Below are 16,283 nucleotides of genomic sequence, written 5' to 3'. Positions count from 1 at the left end.
TTCATGTGTCTTTTTTAACATTCAAAATTTCTGAGGGCTAAAAAGTCAAATTAACTAGGAAATGGCACTGCACCATACCACATTGTTTTCAGTACAATTAATGTTATACAATTTGAGTAATGTGAATATTCAAAATTGTTTAAGTAATGTTTTTCTGTTAAGAAGATCACTATTAAGACAAATTCAGATACATAAAACATTTGATAAAAAATAAAACTATAGTACATAGGAAAGCATAATTCAAATTTTATTATTCTGTATATCCCATTGAAATTAAACATGAAAGTCTGAATTGTCTGAGATTCTGAGTTAATTCTGATTATTTTGCATTACAGAATTACCATACCTGCTTCCTAAAAGACATTTACATTGATTCATTTAGCAGGCCTTTTATCCAAAGTGATTAACAAATGAGAAATACACCAAGTGATTGATCATAAAGTGAAAATAAACACACAAAGTTCAAGTAATACAAAGTTTTCAGATATTGTTTAGAATAGTACAGCAAGGGAGGATTAAGGAATAGTGAAAGCATACAGGAAGACGTTTTTTTCGGTAAGATGCAGTGTGTTGGTAAATGCATGTATGTCCCATTCTTTACTACTTATGTAATGAGCAGCACACTGAACTGGTACAATGATTAATAAAGACAGTATGTAGAGTGTGACCCAAAAAGGCTTTTCAGACAAGATTCTGCATTATGTCATTATAATTTCTGTACCAAGTTTAGTGTGCTGCTCATTACATTAGTAATAAAGAATAGGACACACATCTAAGATATGCAAATGTATCACTCAGTTTTCCTTTTTCTGCTGCAGCACTTGACACACAGATATTTAACTGTTAAAAATACAGAGAGAGTGAATATCAAAACAACTGCAAATAATGTAACTGCAACATCTACTGAGTGATAGGAGTACCAAGGAAGTTTGTAGGATTCTGAACGAAGGTGAGCAGCACCTTTGTGTCTCATTACAAACTCAATCCAGAAGAGCGCGGTGTCCAAAGGTTTAACTGGCGCGTCTCTGTGCAGATGAGACAGTCTCTGCATATTCAGCCTATAGGATGGATCATTGATTAATTCTTGTAGAGATGCGTGCAGTGCGTTTTGATCTAAAGTTGCGAGAGAAATGATCTTGGCTCCTCCCCTGTCTTGTAATCGAACAAGATTGTCGTACTGGTCAAAAAACAGTGGAATTCCAACCACTGGAATGCCATGATACAAAGCTTCTTGAACCCCATTGGTTCCACCATGTGCAATAAAAACTTTAGTCTTTGGATGCCCTAAAAGATCGTTCTGTGGCATCCAGTCAACCAGTAATGTGTTGTTGCCCAAAGTAGATGGTCTTTTTCCAGTGTATCTCCAAATCACCTTTTGAGGGAGCTGAGCAAAAGCTGCCGCTATTTCTGCTGTTATCTCATCTGGTAAGACACTGATAAATGCCCCCAAAGACATGATAATGACTCCATGCTCTCCAGAACTTTGCATGAAGACTTCCAGGTCATGTGGAAGAGCCTTCGCTGGTTTGCACTGGAAACCGCCAACGTAGATGATATTTGGCATTGTTGGACGTGGAAATTCAAAAATAAAATCAATCCGCATGAGCCATATATCAGCGCTTTGGAGAAGTTCATAAAAACGGACAGGTGGATGGAAATATTTGTCACAAAGTGCTTGGTACTGTGCCAAATTAAAATAGCCATATTGAAAGTACATTATCAAATAATAGAAAATATTTTGTACTCGTTGAAAAAAGTTCATTTTGTCTGTGTTTCCAGATCTTGTGATAGGGATGTAAGACAGCGGTGAGGGAGAGATCTCAAAATGTCCCTCTCCAGGAGTGGTCCATCTCACATTATATACCATGGGTAACTTGAATTTATGAGCCAGGAAAATGCCTGCTCCCCACACCGGATCAGTGAGCACCAGATCATATTGCTTTTCCTTCAGTGTCTTCATAATTTCCTCACTTTCAAACATGTTTGTTATAAGCTGACATATCATTTCATGCATTTTGTAAACGTAATTAAGTGTATCCAAATAAAGCCTAACAAGGCCCAGCCAATTGCTCTTTCCTCTTTTATAGTTGATTTCTTTGGAAAGCATGTCTTCTACAAATTCTTCATCCATTCCTTTGGTGTTAGGTATGGTTATAGAGCCGTAATAAGTTGAATTCTCCTTGATGAACCAGCTATTTGAGGTGCGTAGTACATCAACGCTGTGTCCTTTACTATGTAAAGCCTTGATGATGATGTCCATGTTCACCCAGTGACTTCCCTCCAAAGGCACCACCAAGATTTTGCCGCCATCACAGAGAGAACCAAAAAGGATTACGATTGGTATCCAGAGTGGGACAGAAACCATATTCTCAGAAAATGGTGTCATCTTGCCTGAAAACGATAAAATCATTGGATTTCATAATTATGGACAATGTTATTTGGATAATTACTTGGGTTAATGATGTTCTTGACACTGTGCAGTAATGGCATAAAGTTTATTTGTCACCTAGTTAGTATCAGCAAGAGCATGGAAACAGAAATTCTGATAAGGGAGTGAGAGTTTTCAGATAAATGTTGTTCTTTTATTTTGTAGTGCTGTCAATCGATTAAAAAATTTAATCGCGTTAATCACAGTCGTGGACTGTGATTAATCATGATTAATCACAAATTTAAAATACTAGGATTTACCTGTAAATGTGTTGAAAAAGAAATGCATGACACACTAGTTTAAGGAAACAGAACCTTTCACACTTCCGCCAGGTATGAGACATAATCCTTATTATTCTTTTAGCATTATTCTTTTGTTATTATTCAGCCATTACCATTTATACTGGCAATAAAAGTTTACCAAGCCACATCGCTTCAATCCCAGAATACATTTACCCAACTATTATCAAAAGTATTTCTAAATAAATACAACAAAACATTTCTTGCGACCTTACGTGAAGTATTATGACAAAATGCATTATGAAGAAGAATTGGACCTGTTCTGCAGCTGCATTAGAGCTAACATTAGCATCATGCTACATAAGACAGTTTATGAGATTACTAGTGCACTTTTACTCAGAACTCACTTCAAACCACCATCGAGTGTTTGTAATAACTTGCTTTTGCAATCACAAGTGGAATTTGGTTGTTTACTGTTGTTAAAATATGCTATTTATAGCCTTTTATATCACTGCACAAATTAGCATTTGAGATGTACACATTCTACTAAAAAAATCACATACAGACCATATCTATCGTGATCGTTTGTTTATTATCTTATATAATCTATAGTGGCTGTTGTTATGTTTATTTCTGCTGTGTAAAAGCCTTAACATGTATGCTCTGCCGAAACTCACGTTGTTTGTAATGTTACAACCGCCTCTCCGTTCTTAAGTTGCCAGGGATAAAGATTGCTCCAAGCCTCTACTCTCTTCTTGCTGTAGTGAAGCGTAGTGTAAACCTGTTTTATGTACAATATGTAAATTAAATATATTTATTAAATACCCTTACCTCTTTAAACACTGCATTGCCCCTTATGCATAGGTGTATTTGCCATCTGTACATATGTGTTCTATCTTAGGAATTAGTGTCTTTTAAACATTTTATATTGTTATTATTATTATTTTTTCTATTTTAGATATTTACTCACAAGCTCGGTTTCTCAGAAACAATGATTTGTGTACATGGGCAACAGTAAACATTCAGCTCATGTTTTATACGCTTGTAATTATAAAACTCATTTTTTTAAACTTTCTAATTTGTCATTTTTGTCTTTGTTCTGACACACTCTAACAGAACTAATTCTTTCAGAGCTTCACCTTCTTGCATTATGTGTTGAGATTTAGAAACATTTTTTTATTGTGTAATATTCATAGTAAATACATTAACCTTACAGTGAAAAATGTTTTAAGTTTCACGATTTTCTATAGAAAAAGTCTATAAAAACGTTTATAATAATAACATTAATTCTTAATAATAAATTTACTTTCCAAAAGTTCAAATTAATCATTAAATTAATGTGTGTTTTACTAAATTAATGTTAAGTTATATGGATATTCATATGGATGGTGTAAATTGATCCCTTTAAATGTTCATTTTTGCAAAAACTTTGCCTTTAGCATACAACTTTCTTACAGTATAAAATCAAATATAAAGAACATTACCATCAACAAGCATCTTACTGGGGCTACTAAAGTGCATCAAAGAAAGAAAAATGTCTTTATCAAATTAATTCTTGAAGACTGTAGAAAACTACAGATGATCTCTGAAATAATGAAAATCTTACATATATTCTGAATAAATACCCTTAAAAAAAGGCTGTTGTTTTAATCCATGATCCTTAGATTACTTAAGGTTATATTGACTGTCATATGCTTCTTTGTTCAGCACTGATCTTTATCTTGGCATGTTACTCCATCTATGAAAATGAGCAAACTGCAGTATTACACCATATCAAGCATTATCCTTTGTAATGCAACAAGTCCAAAGTGCAAAGTTTATTGGTAACATGATCTATATGACACAGATATGTCTTTAAAGTGCACACTTTTACTCACATGTAAATTTGCTAATAATAGCAATCAGATAGAGAGGGGTTTTTAGTTCTTTTCAACACTATATCTTTGCACACTTCTTTATATTACGGTATAAAACAAAAGTAACTTTTGGTTGAAGAGTAATTTGGCTCAGTGTCAATTTAACTGGCAGCTATCGGTATCTGGACTGTGAATTTGGGAGAGAGCAATAAAGTGAGTTCACATGAGGTAAAGCATGACTTCAAAAAATGTAATCTGTTAAATTTAAATAAAAAAGTTTAATAAAGGTAAAATAAATGTATTGTTATAAGTTTAGTCCTTATTTCATTGGTCCGATGTTGGTTCCTGTTTTTGGATCGTGTGGATATATTGTGAGTTCTGTGTATTTTGGTTTAGTCATTAAACACTGTTTATATATTAAGCTTTTGTCGTGCATGTTTTGACTACCACACCACCTATATGATACTAATCTCTTAGGTGGTTAAAAAATATGATTATACTGTAAAGTCAGAAAGCATTATTAAAGACAGTAAGGCAGGGAATGTTGCAACATAATGGTAAAAAAAATGCATGGACAGCATGTCATGAATTCTGTCCATAGACTTCCATCCGACTGCCACAAGAGGTCGCCACTTCATCATATTGACTCTTGCACCACACTAACTGTTGCACTTCACTACGGACTACAGTTCCCATCATTCAATGCACTGATTACACACACAGCTGAATGCACTGAGTACCAGTGATCGGAGTAACTGCGTAATAAATGGTGTTACTAACGGCATTATTTTTTTCAGTAACGAGTAATCAAACGAATTACTGTTTCCCCTGTTACAACGCCATTACCGTTACTGACAATAAAATGCGGCGTTACTATAATTTACAACAATTACCGTAAACTCTAGTAGGCGCACGGCTCGCCGTAGCTTTCTCACACGTGCAAAGAAAGATACAGAGCGAGATTTCATAACATCTTTCATAACATGCAGAATTGACGCGCTACATGTAAACGATATTCTTTGTTGTATTTTCCTGTCAAAATAACGGAGTTCCTTTTGGAATTCTTCAGCTTTTATCTAATAATTTTATTCTAATTACTAAAGTTCTATCATCATATAATGCTAAATTATCATAATATCATATTATAATGCTTAACTGACTGATGCTAAGTGTCAGATATTTAAACAAACAAACAAAAAAACAAAAAAACTGTACCGTTTTACAAACATAAGCTTTATACTGTATATATATAATTACTTGATAATATTTACAATAATATATTGAATTTGATAGGTGTCTCTCACATTGTCCCACAGAAATATTAAAATAGATTAGTGTACAATGTTTTATAATAACAATTTATTCTATTTAGTGTCCATTTCATTCATTTAATATCGGGGGCACCCAAGTTATTTTATTTTATTTTTTTTAAATAACGCAATAGTTACTTTCCCTGGTAATTAGTTACTTTTATAATGATGTAACTCAGTTACTAACTCAGTTACTATTTGTGAGAAGTAACTAGTAACTATAACTAATTACTTTTTTAAAGTAACGAGCCCAACACTGCTGAATACACATACACAGCTGAATTCAATCAGACATGCTACATAAGCCATGGACTTCCTCTTTCTCACTGCCGAGTATTGTCTAGTGTTTATCACTCTACTAGTGTTAGCTGCCTTACCGAGTCATTCCGTGTTTCTGTTTTGTCTCTTGTATTGTTCTGCATAGTGATGCAAAGTCTGATTCATTTCCGCGAACCGGTTCTTTTCGGACAGTTCGGCTCATTGAATCGGTTCAAAAAGCAGATTCATCGGTTCCTGACGCCGTCAAACAATCACTACGCCTCTCTTTTCTAACAACTCAGTGTCATGTTGTATCAATAAAACATTCAAATAAAGTCAATTGTGTCAACACATATTGAAACATTCAAATAAAAAGTTATTGTGTGAACGCATATTGCTGATTATTGCCTTTCATTCACTTAAGTTAATGGTGTTTGTGATCACAGTTTCATTCGCGGATCCTTTATGTCAGATACCACCAATATTGACCTACCCACAACTTGGATAAGATTCCGAAACGTTTCGCACCTACAGCACACATTACAGACATGGATGCACAAACGCGGATATGTCCAACATTTCTAAAGTATAAGGAATAAACTTATAAACTCATTGATTTCGCTTAAACAACTTAAAAATAATCTGCAAGCAAGCACAATAAACTGTAGTGAAATTAAATTTTTTGAAATACTTCCTGAGAACCGCCTCAAAAGAACGATTCGTTCAAGAACCTAACATCACTAGTTCTGCATTTATCACTCTCCTAGTGTTAACTGCTTTACGGAGCCTAGTTTCTAATTCTAGTTTAGTCTAGTCTTTTCATGTTGCCTTGTTTCCTGTTTCCTGATTCCTGCCTGTGTATCTTGGATTAACCCTTGTCTCGCCACTCAGACGCCGTTTGTACCTTGTCTGGACTATTGCTCATGTTTCTGGATTACCCCTGTTGTCAAGCCCTCTGGATTTTGTTCGCCAATCGATGACCTACGCCAGCCCTAGGAATATTCTTTGTCTTGCCTTCTACATATCTGTTTGCTGATGCTCAACCTTGCCTGTGTATGACCATGTCTGTGAATAAAGCTTTGCGTATGGATCCGCACGTCTCACGTCTCGTCCGCCCTGTTACACAGTGGACGAATTTAATATGAATTATTCCATTAAATGTAACTATGATGAATGGGAAGATGTAATTTGTATTTTTATATATTTTTGGCATTTTCTTTTCATTGCACATTAGACAGTCAAAAGAGTCAAATAAGTTGTATATTTGTTGTAAGTGATCTACTTCATATGCAAATGTGTCACTCAGTTTTCCTTTTTCTGCTGCAGCACTTGAAACACAGATATCTAACTGTTAAAAATACAGAGAGACTGAATATCAAAACAACTGCGAACAATGCAACTGCAACATCTACTGAGTGATAGGAGTACCAAGGCAGTATGTAGGATTCTGAACGAAGGTGAGCAGCACCTTTGTGTCTCATTACAAACTCAATCCAGAAAAGCGCAGTGTCCAAAGGTTTAACTGGCAGATGAGACAGTCTCTGCATATTCAACCTGTAGGATGGATCACTGATTATATTTTGTATGGCTGCGTGCAGTGTGTTTTGATCTAAAGTGCCGATGGAAAGTATCTTGGCTCCTCCCCTGTCTTGTAATCGAAGAAGATTGTCATATTGGTCAAAAAACAGTGGAATTCCAACCACTGGAACACCATGATACAAAGCTTCTTGTACCCCATTGGTTCCACCATGTGCAATAAAAAAAAAAACTAATGTGTTGTTGCCCAAAGCAGACGGTCTTATTCCAGTGTATCTCCAAATCACCTTTTGAGGGAGCCGAGCAAAAGCAGCCGCTATTTCCGCTGTTACCTCATCTGGTAAGACGCTGATAAATGACCCCAAAGACATGACAATGACTCCATGCTCTTCAGAACTTTGCATGAAGACTTCCAGATCATGTGGAAGGGCCTTCACTGGTTTGCACTGGAAGCCACCTATGTAGGTGATATTTGGCATTGTTGGACGTGGAAATTCAAAAAACATAATCAACCCTCATAAGCCATATATCAGCCCCCTGGAGAAGTTCATAAAAACATACAGGTGGATAGAAACATTTGTCTCAAAGTGCTTGGTACTGTGCAAGATTAAAATAGCTATATTGAAAGTACATTAGCAAATAATATATACTGTTTTGTACTCGCCGAAAAAAAGTTCATTTTGTCTGTGTTTCTAAATCTTGTGATAGGGATGTAGGACAATGGTGAGGGAGAGATCTCAAAATGTCCCTCTCCAGTAGAGGTCCATCTCCCATTATATACCATGGGTAACTTGAGTTTATGAGCCAGACACATGCCTGCTCCCCACCCTGGATCAGTGAGCACCAGATTGTATTGCTTTTCCTTCAGTGTCTTCAGAATTTCCTCACTTTCAAATATGTTTGTTATAAACTGACATATCATTTCATGGGTTTCATAAATGACACTAACCATATCCCAAAACAGCCATACAGCAACTTATGGAAGCTAAGCCAAACTTTGAACATTTTATAAAAAGAGATTAAACAAATGGTACTACTACATTAGATAAAATTAAGAACAAAAAAGCAAGAAAGACCTATGAAGCTTTTTCTTACTTTAAATTGTTGTAATTTTACCCCTGGCATGAATTCACTTTACATATTCTTATGAATGTTTATTTGTTTTTGTACTTGTTGTGAGTTGTATATGCTTGTACAAACCTTTGTATAATTTTTGCATAATAATAATAAAAAAAAAAATACTGCCCACAAATCTGTTTTTAGAAGAGTAAAAGCTTTTTTTTTACTGTATAGTCACAATGTTATAATGAGTCACATTTAATAATAATAAAAACACTGATAAAGGCTTAATGGTATTTAAATAGTACATGTTTATGTTGAACTTTATTCTTGAACCGATGGCCCTGTATTAAGCAGTATATAAAAAGTGTTTCTGTTGCTCATGAAAACATTTCTGAAACGTCCGTGCATTTGACAAATATTGCATGTTATTCACTTCATCTGTGATAAGAGTATCCAAACACCGCGAGAGCATCACTACCGGGAGCAGAAAGAGTCTGACTTCATGTCTCCGCTTTCAATTCCGCCCCCGACTGCAAGCGGCAATTCTCGCCGAAAAGTCTGTGCGGCGCCGCATGAAGTCGAACACACCTATTCACTTCATCTGTGATAAAGAGTATCGAAACACCGCGAGAGCATCACTACCGGGAGCAGAAAGAGTCTGACTTCATGTCTCCGCTTTCAATTCCGCCCCGACTGCAAGCGGCTATTCTCGCCGATAGGTCTGTGCGGCGCCGCATGAAGTCACCTTCAGACACCTTATGCTTTCGAATCGCTCTCGCAATAGTTTGATGTCATACACTGATCATTCTGCGCAGCGCCGCTTCAAGTCGAACACCTATTTTTTCCTGTCCCGTCCCAATCACGTGATTCGTAGCGATTTTGTTTTCCATACCGCGGGATTCCCGAAAAAATGTCAGCCTATACTCCAGTTCAAGGAGACAGCCCAAAATCTAATCACCATACAAGCACAAAGTTCACTTCAAAAATGAAAAAAAGAGGAACCAACGGCCCTTTTCTCAAAAGGTGTTGTTGTAAAAACAGCGCAAACTGAAAGAGTATATTATCTCTGTATATCAAGCATAGACTTCAAGACATTCAATCTACACACATGCAAATGTATTACTTATACACACTTTCAGCCCAGGGTGAAGTCATTATGTTCATTAACAACAATAATAAAACAAATATAGTGTAATTAAATGGAAAACTATGTGCTAAACATATTAATTAATAAATCATACATTGTGTTAATTTTTGTTTTTATAATCAGTTGTAGCTACTAAATTATAATGCTGATTATTTACTATTCATGTAACAAGTAAATCAATTCAGTTTTGCAAACTTTATCTTCCATGTATTAGTGCATTTCTGAAAATACACACACACACACACACACACACATGTAGCTGATAAAAATTCAGCTTTGCATCAAACAAATAAATTATATTTTAGTATATTAAAATAGAAAACTGTTATTTTAAAGTGTACCGTTTCACAGTATTACTGTTTTTTTTCTGTATTTTTGATAAAAATAATTCAGCCTTGATGAGCAGAAGAAAGTTCTTTAAAAAACATTAAATATCTTACTGATCCCAAATTTTTTAACATCAACATATATATGTTCCCACACAATATAGAATCAAATGCAAATAACTATCCTGTCCATATCTACAAGCATTACACTAGAATTACTAAATTGTATTGTCTTTCTCAAAATGAATCGTTGCACTGTTGCAGAAAACTAAAGATAATCTTTGAAATAATGGAAATGTAACATTTATTTTTAATAAATACCCTTTCATTAATAAACCTGTGGTGTTAATCCAAAAATTGTAGATAACTTACAGTTATATTGACTGCTTCTGCTTTGCTCAGTGCTGTTCAGTAATAATCTTTCTCAGAAAATGGGTAAATTACTCCTTTAGCGTTAACATATGAAAGGGTCTCTTATGAAATGTAAAGAGCAGCCCACAGCAATAAAGTTCAAAGTGCAAAGTTAATTTGTATAATGGACTATATGGCAGAACAGACGTTTTTAAAATGTACACTTTTTTTCTCACCTGCAAATTTGCTAGTGATAATTATTCTACAGAGAACAATTTCTAGTATTTCAAGACTGTGACAATATCTTTGCACACTAGCTCACTATAAAACAACATAACTACTGATTAAAGAGTAAATTGGCTCAGCGACCATTTAACAGTTTTTTTTGTCAGTATCTACTGTGACCTTGAGAGAAAGCAATAAGGGAATGAGATCACATAAGGCAATACATAAACTCAAAAGGAGTTCAATCTGTTGAATATCATGAACATACTGCATGCAAAGGCAAACGTCTCCGTAATAAATGAATAGATCATACACAACTTTACTTTCTACAGCAGTCTATAGCTTTTTTCCCCCATTATTAAACAGACAGACAAGATTGTGTAATGGTTGTGATGTTTAAAACGTTCATTGAATGAAGTTTGTGAACTATGTATTTCTGCATTATTTTATCTACAGCCCTATAAAATAAGATTAAGAGAACCCAACGAAACAGCAATGCCTTTGGGTTATTTCTATATTACCTGTTCACTTCTAGAGAGTGCGCCAGGCTGCGTGTGAGTTGCTGAGAAGGAGAGTCACGAATAAAAAATACTGTTGCCGCTATCCTGGTGTTTTATGTGTTCCTAAAACAACAATAGATATAATCAGGGTTATAATAGCATATTGATGCAAACATAACTGAAAAAATAACAAAAGAACATGGTTGCAAATAAAAATGCATAGACAGTGGAGGAATTCAATATTTATTACTCCATTAAATGTATGGCAATATTTGTAATGACAAATTTGAATGCAATTTCAATGAAAAACAAGCATTTAAAAATATACAGATATTTAATATCTCCTTCCCATCACAGAATAAAAACAATCAAATATATATATATATTTTTTTTTTTATGTAAGTGATCTACTTCATATACAAATGTGTCACTCCTGTTTTCCTTTTTCTGCTGCAGCACTTAAATACAGAGAGAGTGAATATCAAAACAACTGTGAACAATGTAACTGCAACATCTACTGAGTGATAGGAGTACCAAGGCAGTTTGTAGGATTCTGACCGAAGGTGAGCAGCACCTTTGTGTCTCATTACAAACTCGATCCAGAAGAGGGCGGTGTCCAAAGTTTTAACTGGCTTGTCTCTGTGCAGATGAGACAGTCTCTGCATATTCAGCCTGTAGGATGGATCACTGATTAATTCCTGTATAGCTGCATGCAGTGTGTTTTGATCTAAAGTTGCAATGGAAATGATCTTGACTCCTCCCCTATTTTGTAATCGAACAAGATTGCCGTACTGGTCAAAAAACAGTGGAATTCCAACCACTGGAATGCCATGATACAAAGCTGGATGCCCTAGAAGATCCCTCTGTGGCATCCAGTCAACCAGTAATGTGTTTTTACCCAAAGTAGGTCTCTTTCCAGTGTATCTCCAAATCACCTTTTGAGGGAGCCGAGCAAAAGCTGCCGCTATTTCTGCTGTTATCTCATCTGGTAAGACACTGATAAATGACCCCAAAGACATGATAATGACTCCATGCTCTCCAGAACTTTGCATGAAGACTTCCAGGTAATGTGGAAGGGCCTTCGCTGGTTTGCACTGGAAACTGTATGTATATATCATATATCAGCCCTCTGGAGAAGTTCATGAAAATGCATAGGTGGGTGGAAATACTTGTCACAAAGTGCTTGGTACTGCGGCACATTATAATGGGTGTACAGAATGTGCATTAGAAATTAGAAATAAACATTTTTTTACTCTTTGAAAAATATTCATTTTGTCTGCGTTTCTAGATCCTGTGATAGGGATGTAGGACAGTGGTGAAGGAGCAATGTCAAAGTGTCCTTCTCCAGTAGCACTCCATCTCAGAATATATACCATGGGTAACTTGAATTTATGAGCCAGGAGAATTCCTGCACCCCACACCGGATCAGTGACCACCAGATTGTACTGGTTTTCTTTCAGTGTTAGAATTTCCTTACTTCCAAATATGTTTATTATAAGCTGACATATCATTTCATGGGCTTTATAAATGACATGAATCACATCCAAATGCAGCCATACAGCGCTTAGCCAATTGTTCTTTCCTCTTTCATAGTCTATTACTTTGTTGAGCATATCTTCTACAAATTCTTCATCCATTCCTTAGTGTTAGGTATGGTTATAGAGCTGTAATAAGTTGAGTTCTCCTTTACGAACCAGCTGTTCTATGTGCATATTACATCAACGCTGTGTACTTGACCATGTAAAGCCTTGATGAGTACTTCCATGTTCACCCAGTGACTTCCCTCCAAAGGTACCACCAAGATTTTGCCACCATCACAGAGAGAACCAAAACAGATTACAACTGTCATCCAGAGTGAGTCAGAAACCGTGTTTTTAGAAAATGGTGTCATCTTGCCTGTAAGTGACAAAATAATTGGATAACTTAAAATGGGATATTATTATTATATGTTGTCAACACTGTGCAATACTGTATAGTCAATGAAACTAGGAAACAGAAAGTTCATACAATTTATACTTTTTAAATAACCTATTAAACAAATTGGGATTTGGAGAACATGCCTTAGTATTTTCAGTTCAATTTATTTGTGTCATCTCAAGTTTACAAATACCATAGTTAAACTAGTTACTGTAGTAAAAACATGGGTAATTTTCCAAAGAGCTTTAATTGAGTTAACACATACACATGCGAGTTCACACTGAATAAAAACTAAACATTTTCTTTGTCATGTAGATCAAGGTGTAGGTAATTTTTATTTACCGTATGCCGATCATTTATCTTCTATGATGTTTGATCGTAGCGCACGGGCGACGTAATTACAAGGCATCACATACAGTTGTCTCTTTAAAGTCAGTGTGGTGAACAAACAGATGATCACACCACACTATAAATATGTTTTCTTTTGTTATCTTATTTGCCTTTTTAGAGCACTTTTAGCTGTGCAGTAGCGCAGACGTTTACATTAATTTAGCGGGTAAGGTCCCGAAGTTGCCAGATTTGCGTTAAAAAAATTCAGCCAAATATCCATTCAAACTAAGGAGGAAAACTGCAGGCTTAGAAATACTGTAAGACTTGGCAACACTGGAATGTCCTGGCAGATCGCAGGTCTAATTTTCGCAGGAAAAAAAAGGGTTCCGTCAATCTGAAAATGCACACACTGGAAAAACTGCGACATATAACGACTTTCTACTTGGGGACATTTATATAAAAAGTACAATATTTGTCTTTCAGATGTAGTGAAGTTGAAGTAGCAAGTTTCCAGAAAAAAATAATACTCAAGTACAGATACTCAAAAAGTGTACTTAAGTACAATACTCAAAGTAAATTTACTTCATTACTGTCCACCTCTGGCATCGCGACATATTAAAAGTGATTATTCAAAATGCAGTGAGTAGCCAACAGCAAGACAGTTCAAAGTGCAAAGTTTGTTTGTAACATTATCTTTATGGCACATATGTCACTTTTATTCATATATAAAGTTGTTAGTGATATCAGTTCTACAGAGAACTAGCCTAGTTGTACTTTTCAACAATATGACTACATGCACAAAACAAAACAACTCATTTGTAATTCTGTATCAGCATGGACTGCGAACTTGAGAAAGAACAATAACAATGAGGGAATAACAGTTCACTTGCGGGAATGCATTAATTTGAAACGAATTTAAAATGTTGAACGCCACACGTACAGTCTCAGTAATAAATCTGTACGATTAGATCATACACACCTCGGCAGAAAGGACATCAGCCCAAGCCGTTAGTTACGACAGTCCAATAGATTTCCACTGGAGAATCAGATATCAGATGCGGAAGTAACCTTATTTCCAAATTGAAAGTGCTGCCTCTGCAGGCAGCATATGCAAGGCAATAAGGCATGTTTAAATCCTCAAACAACTGATTCCACATTTTGATTGCATTTCAAGGGATACTTTTTTAGTATAGTAATTCATTAAAGAAATTACTGTTTTTGTTGTTGTGGTTTTTTTAAACGCCTTAATTTACCTCTCATGAATCTAGTAAGTATATAGTGTTATTTTTTTAGACTTTTTTTTTTTTTGGACTTTTTTTGGTGTTATTTTGGCTCTGTCCTTCACACATTCGATTTTAAATAAAATTATAAGTTTAAAATACAGCCTTTCAGCTTTAGGATGTATTATGAGGATATTATTTTTTCATCAAACTAAAAAAAAAAAAAATTCAAACAAACAAAACAAAACAAGCAAGCAAACATAATTCTAAATATTTATTTAGGTTCATAGAGGCTTGTTTCAGATCAATATTGGTCTTCAGTCTTTGAATAGATTTGGTAAGATGAGAGACATACATGATAATACAGTGCAGGTTTCTCCTACTGGAAGAGGGCTTGAGAATCATTCCGAGAGCATGGACAAATCACAGAGTTGGCTTATCAGAGTTAGCTGTACGCTGCACCATCCTATGCTGCATTCTCACTCAGAGCAAAATGAAATGATTGCATGCATTTCAGAAGAGCTCACAAAAAAAAAAAAAAACAAAAAAAACAACAACATATAAAACGAAAAATTTTAAATATGTATCCTGCGAAATTTGTGCAAATTTAAGGAAAATTAACGCAATACCAGAAGCCACTAACTTGAGTATTTATTCATTTTTCCTCTAATTAATCACCAAGTGTTTTTCGATGATTTTCGAAATAATCTTGGACTACTATCGGCTGAGCTGGTGCAGCTGTCAACAACATGTTGTGTATGTCAGGTGAAGTCTGTTATTGCTGTAACTGACAGCTTCTATGCTATTCTGCAGTGTCTTGACAAAATTTCAACACCAGTGGATGTAGGCCTCTGGTCCAGACTCAAGTTTAACACTGTCTACGTGCTACTGATGTTTTGTAAACTTCTTTCTATTACTGAAGGCCTCCATAATTACCTGCAGAGGGATTCTGCAGACCTGGGACAAGCAGTTCAGTACAAAGCAGCAGGCCACAACTCAACAACCGAGTGCTGCTGTACCTTGTGTGAGGTGAATAACATTCCAGAACCTTCTGTAGGTTTAAGAGTGAAACAGAAGAATGTCTCAGGTTACATATGTAACCATGGTTCCCTGAGTAGGGAACGAGACACTGCGTCCTCTAGGGGTCGCTATGGGGAACACCGTCAGCGTGACCCGTGTCTGAAGCATATATACAAAAACACCACATGTTGGCCGGCGACAGCCTATGACGTCACTACCGGCACGACCACAGTATAAAGGGGCGCCGGGAAAATACGTCATTCACTTCTTCGTCTGAAGCTTGCATCCGAAGCATGGCACCAAACCTAGAGAACGCAGTGTCTCGTTCTCTACTCAGGGAACCATGGTTACATATGTAACCTGAGATGTTCCTTTTCGAGGGAACTTCGAACTGCGTCCTCTAGGGGTCGCTATGGGGAACGGAATACCCACGCCACCATGCTGAGGGGAGTGCAAGCCAAGCACAAAAAGGCGAGCACTAAGTACCAACTCTACCCGGCTAAGGGAGCTGCCCCTGGGACGTTTCGACGGCTGTCAGTGACATTATCAGATTCCTTT

General features: G+C 35.9%; 1 protein-coding gene and 2 pseudogenes across 1 annotated transcript; all 3 read right to left on the bottom strand.

Moving 5' to 3' along the window:
- Window positions 1-107: 107 nt before the first annotated feature.
- LOC131524453 (UDP-glucuronosyltransferase 2C1-like) lies at window positions 108-14,559 on the bottom strand. Its single transcript, XM_058751590.1, has 3 exons — window positions 14,465-14,559; window positions 11,260-11,361; window positions 108-2,391 (listed from the first exon to the last, which is right to left on the bottom strand). The coding sequence occupies exon 3, from the start codon at window positions 2,384-2,386 to the stop codon at window positions 791-793; it is 1,596 nt and encodes a 531-aa protein (XP_058607573.1). The 5' UTR covers window positions 2,387-2,391; window positions 11,260-11,361; window positions 14,465-14,559; the 3' UTR covers window positions 108-790.
- Window positions 7,390-8,868, bottom strand: LOC131524084 (UDP-glucuronosyltransferase 2B10-like; annotated as a pseudogene).
- Window positions 11,519-14,399, bottom strand: LOC131524454 (UDP-glucuronosyltransferase 2B31-like; annotated as a pseudogene).
- Window positions 14,560-16,283: the final 1,724 nt, after the last annotated feature.

The sequence above is a fragment of the Onychostoma macrolepis genome, chromosome 18, assembly GCF_012432095.1.
Source record: "Onychostoma macrolepis isolate SWU-2019 chromosome 18, ASM1243209v1, whole genome shotgun sequence".
In the NCBI taxonomy this organism is placed as follows: Eukaryota; Metazoa; Chordata; class Actinopteri; order Cypriniformes; family Cyprinidae; genus Onychostoma; species Onychostoma macrolepis.
Note: the sequence above shows the minus strand (reverse complement) of the source record. Positions and strands in the feature narration are given on the sequence as shown.